Raw genomic sequence first — 2,465 nt, forward strand, 5'->3', positions numbered from 1 at the left:
CCATTAAATTTCTGTGGTAATAATTAAGTGTTATTGTAACAAAGTGAAGAGTCAACCTTTTTTTCTTGGGTTGGGAAGTGAATTATCATGGTTCATATCTTTAGATGTTAGACCAGGTTCAGATTTCAGAGGGGCACATCAAATCAAATCAAATCAAAAGACTGTATTCCAGCTATACACTTCCAGGCTGGCACCACTGGCACCATTAATTGGATTTTCTTGTATGAATTATGAAGAAGGTAGAACACTAGAACCGCAGTTCAAAGCGAAAGCAAGAGAAGAGAAAGAGAGGGTCTGAAACCCACACTACGGAAACGGAAATCTCTCATTGGAATGGACCCGTGTCAGTTCGTCCAGGTTCTAGTTGGAAATCTCTCTCTCAAGCTTCCCGCATCAACTCGCTCCGGCGGCGCCGGAGCCGGAGTGCACCCTTCTTCCACCCCGTGCTATTGTAAAATCCGTCTTAACAAGCTCCCGTACCAGACAGCACCGATCGCACTTGACTCTGACAGCACAGCCGTCTTAACAACCCCTGCTGCTGTGTTTCACCTCTCCAAGGCTGACCTAGAGGAGAAGATTTCTTGCAAATCGTCTCTCTTTGGGTCTAATCTCACTTCGCAGGTCAAGGTCGCAGTGTACTCTGGTAGAAGGCTGCTCGGCAAGGTTACATTACCTGTGAATCTGAAAGGAGCCGAGGGGAAAGCCACTGTTTTCCACAGTGGCTGGGTATCGGTGGGGAAGAAGAAGACGAACGGTGCAGCGGTTGAGTTAAATCTAACGGTTCGGGCTGAACCAGACCCACGCTTTGTATTTGAGTTCGCTGGTGAACCGGAATGCAGTCCTCAAGTGCTCCAAGTCCACGGTTCAATGAAGCAGCCTATGTTTACATGCAAGTTCAGTTGCCGCAATAACAGTGATCTCCACTTGAGAAATTGCAGGTCCATGCAATCGGACTCAGGCAATGGTGCCCGCAATTGGCTCCCAAACTTCGGGTCTGATCGTGAAAGAACTACTAAGGAGCGCAAGGGCTGGTCAGTGACTGTTCACGACCTCTCGGGCTCTCCAGTTGCCATGGCTTCCATGGTCACCCCTTTCGTGGCCTCTCCCGGGTCCGACCGGGTTAGCCGATCCAACCCGGGTGCATGGCTCATACTCCAACCTGGTGACGGGACCTGGAAACCTTGGGGCCGTCTTGAGGCCTGGCGCGAGAAAGTCGGGTCAACTGGCTCAACTGGCTCAACTGACGGGCTTGGTTTCCGCTTCGATCTCCTACCTGATAATTCCATGAACTCTAGTGTCTCATTGGTTGACACCTCTTTGAGCTCAGCCAAAGGTGGGAAATTTTCTATTGACTTGACGGGTACGGTTCCAATGAACAAAAACGGGTCTAGAGGTGGCTCTCCCGGGTGCAGCCCTAGAGGGAGTGGGGATTTCGGGTATGGTCTGTGGCCGTTTGCGGGTTATCGGGGCTTCGTTATGTCCACCACGGTGGAAGGCGAAGGGAGGTGTTCCAAACCTACTGTAGAGGTTGGTGTTAATCACGTTGGATGCGCTGAAGATGCGGCTGCTTTTGTGGCGTTAGCTGCAGCCGTTGATCTTAGTATGGACGCTTGCAGATCATTCTCTCATAAGCTGCGGAAGGAGCTGGCCCACTCCAGCGATGCTCTTTTGCATTGAGGTCCTGCAATTTTGTGATATCAAGTTTACGTTTTGGTAGTGGTGAAAGTGTACAGAAGCGAGTGGTTGTTTTATCTTTTTTTTTTGCTAATTTGCCCCTAGCTTTTTCTTGAATTTAACTTTCACTTGGTCCAGAAAGCCAAAAAAAAAACACACACACACCAGGTCCATGTTGGTTTTCTGGGTGCCTTTTTGTCAGTCTTCTAGGTGCTTTTTAAATGCTTAGAAGAGGAAATTAGTGGTTTAATTTGTAAAAATAGTAGTTGGCTTTTAATTATTGTGTTCATTTTTCCATGGATAATGGCTTTGTAGGGTTAGTTCGTGATCTAAACAAGATAAGCAAGACTTGGAAATTCAATCTATTCTTTCAATTATTTGAGTGTGTTACAATCAGAGGACTAACTGACATCTCTTGTTACTAACTGCTGGTACATTTGTTTGTTTCTGTTCTATACCAGTATCTTCGAATCCTGAGAAGTAGGGTTTTAAATAATTATGTGATTTTCAGTATGAAAGTGGTACAGTTTTTGTGTTGTTTTTCTGGTAGATGGTTGACAGTAATAGCCTTTAAATTATGTTGATCAGATTTAAATATAAAAAGGCTTGACAGAAAGCCTTTAAAATATTGCTGTTATTATGTGATTTGCAATGCAATATTTCATTGACTTTAATACTGGTTTCATGCCCCGTGCAAATGCATTGCAAATTACAATGTCTTTCCTAGTCCGTGTGAGACCGGTACCAGCTTTGTGTTAGTTTTTGTGAAATATTGGGCTCAGTGTTACCAG

General features: G+C 45.5%; 1 protein-coding gene across 1 annotated transcript; it reads left to right on the forward strand.

Moving 5' to 3' along the window:
* The first annotated feature begins 229 nt into the window (after nucleotides 1-229).
* Nucleotides 230-1,975, forward strand: LOC144569814 (uncharacterized). The gene has a single exon (XM_078320293.1). It carries the CDS (start codon nucleotides 334-336, stop codon nucleotides 1,675-1,677), a length of 1,344 nt encoding a protein of 447 aa, XP_078176419.1. The 5' UTR covers nucleotides 230-333; the 3' UTR covers nucleotides 1,678-1,975.
* The last annotated feature ends 490 nt before the right edge of the window (nucleotides 1,976-2,465 follow it).

This window comes from Carex rostrata, chromosome 2 (genome assembly GCF_964058835.1).
Source record: "Carex rostrata chromosome 2, lpCarRost1.2, whole genome shotgun sequence".
Taxonomy (NCBI): Eukaryota; Viridiplantae; Streptophyta; class Magnoliopsida; order Poales; family Cyperaceae; genus Carex; species Carex rostrata.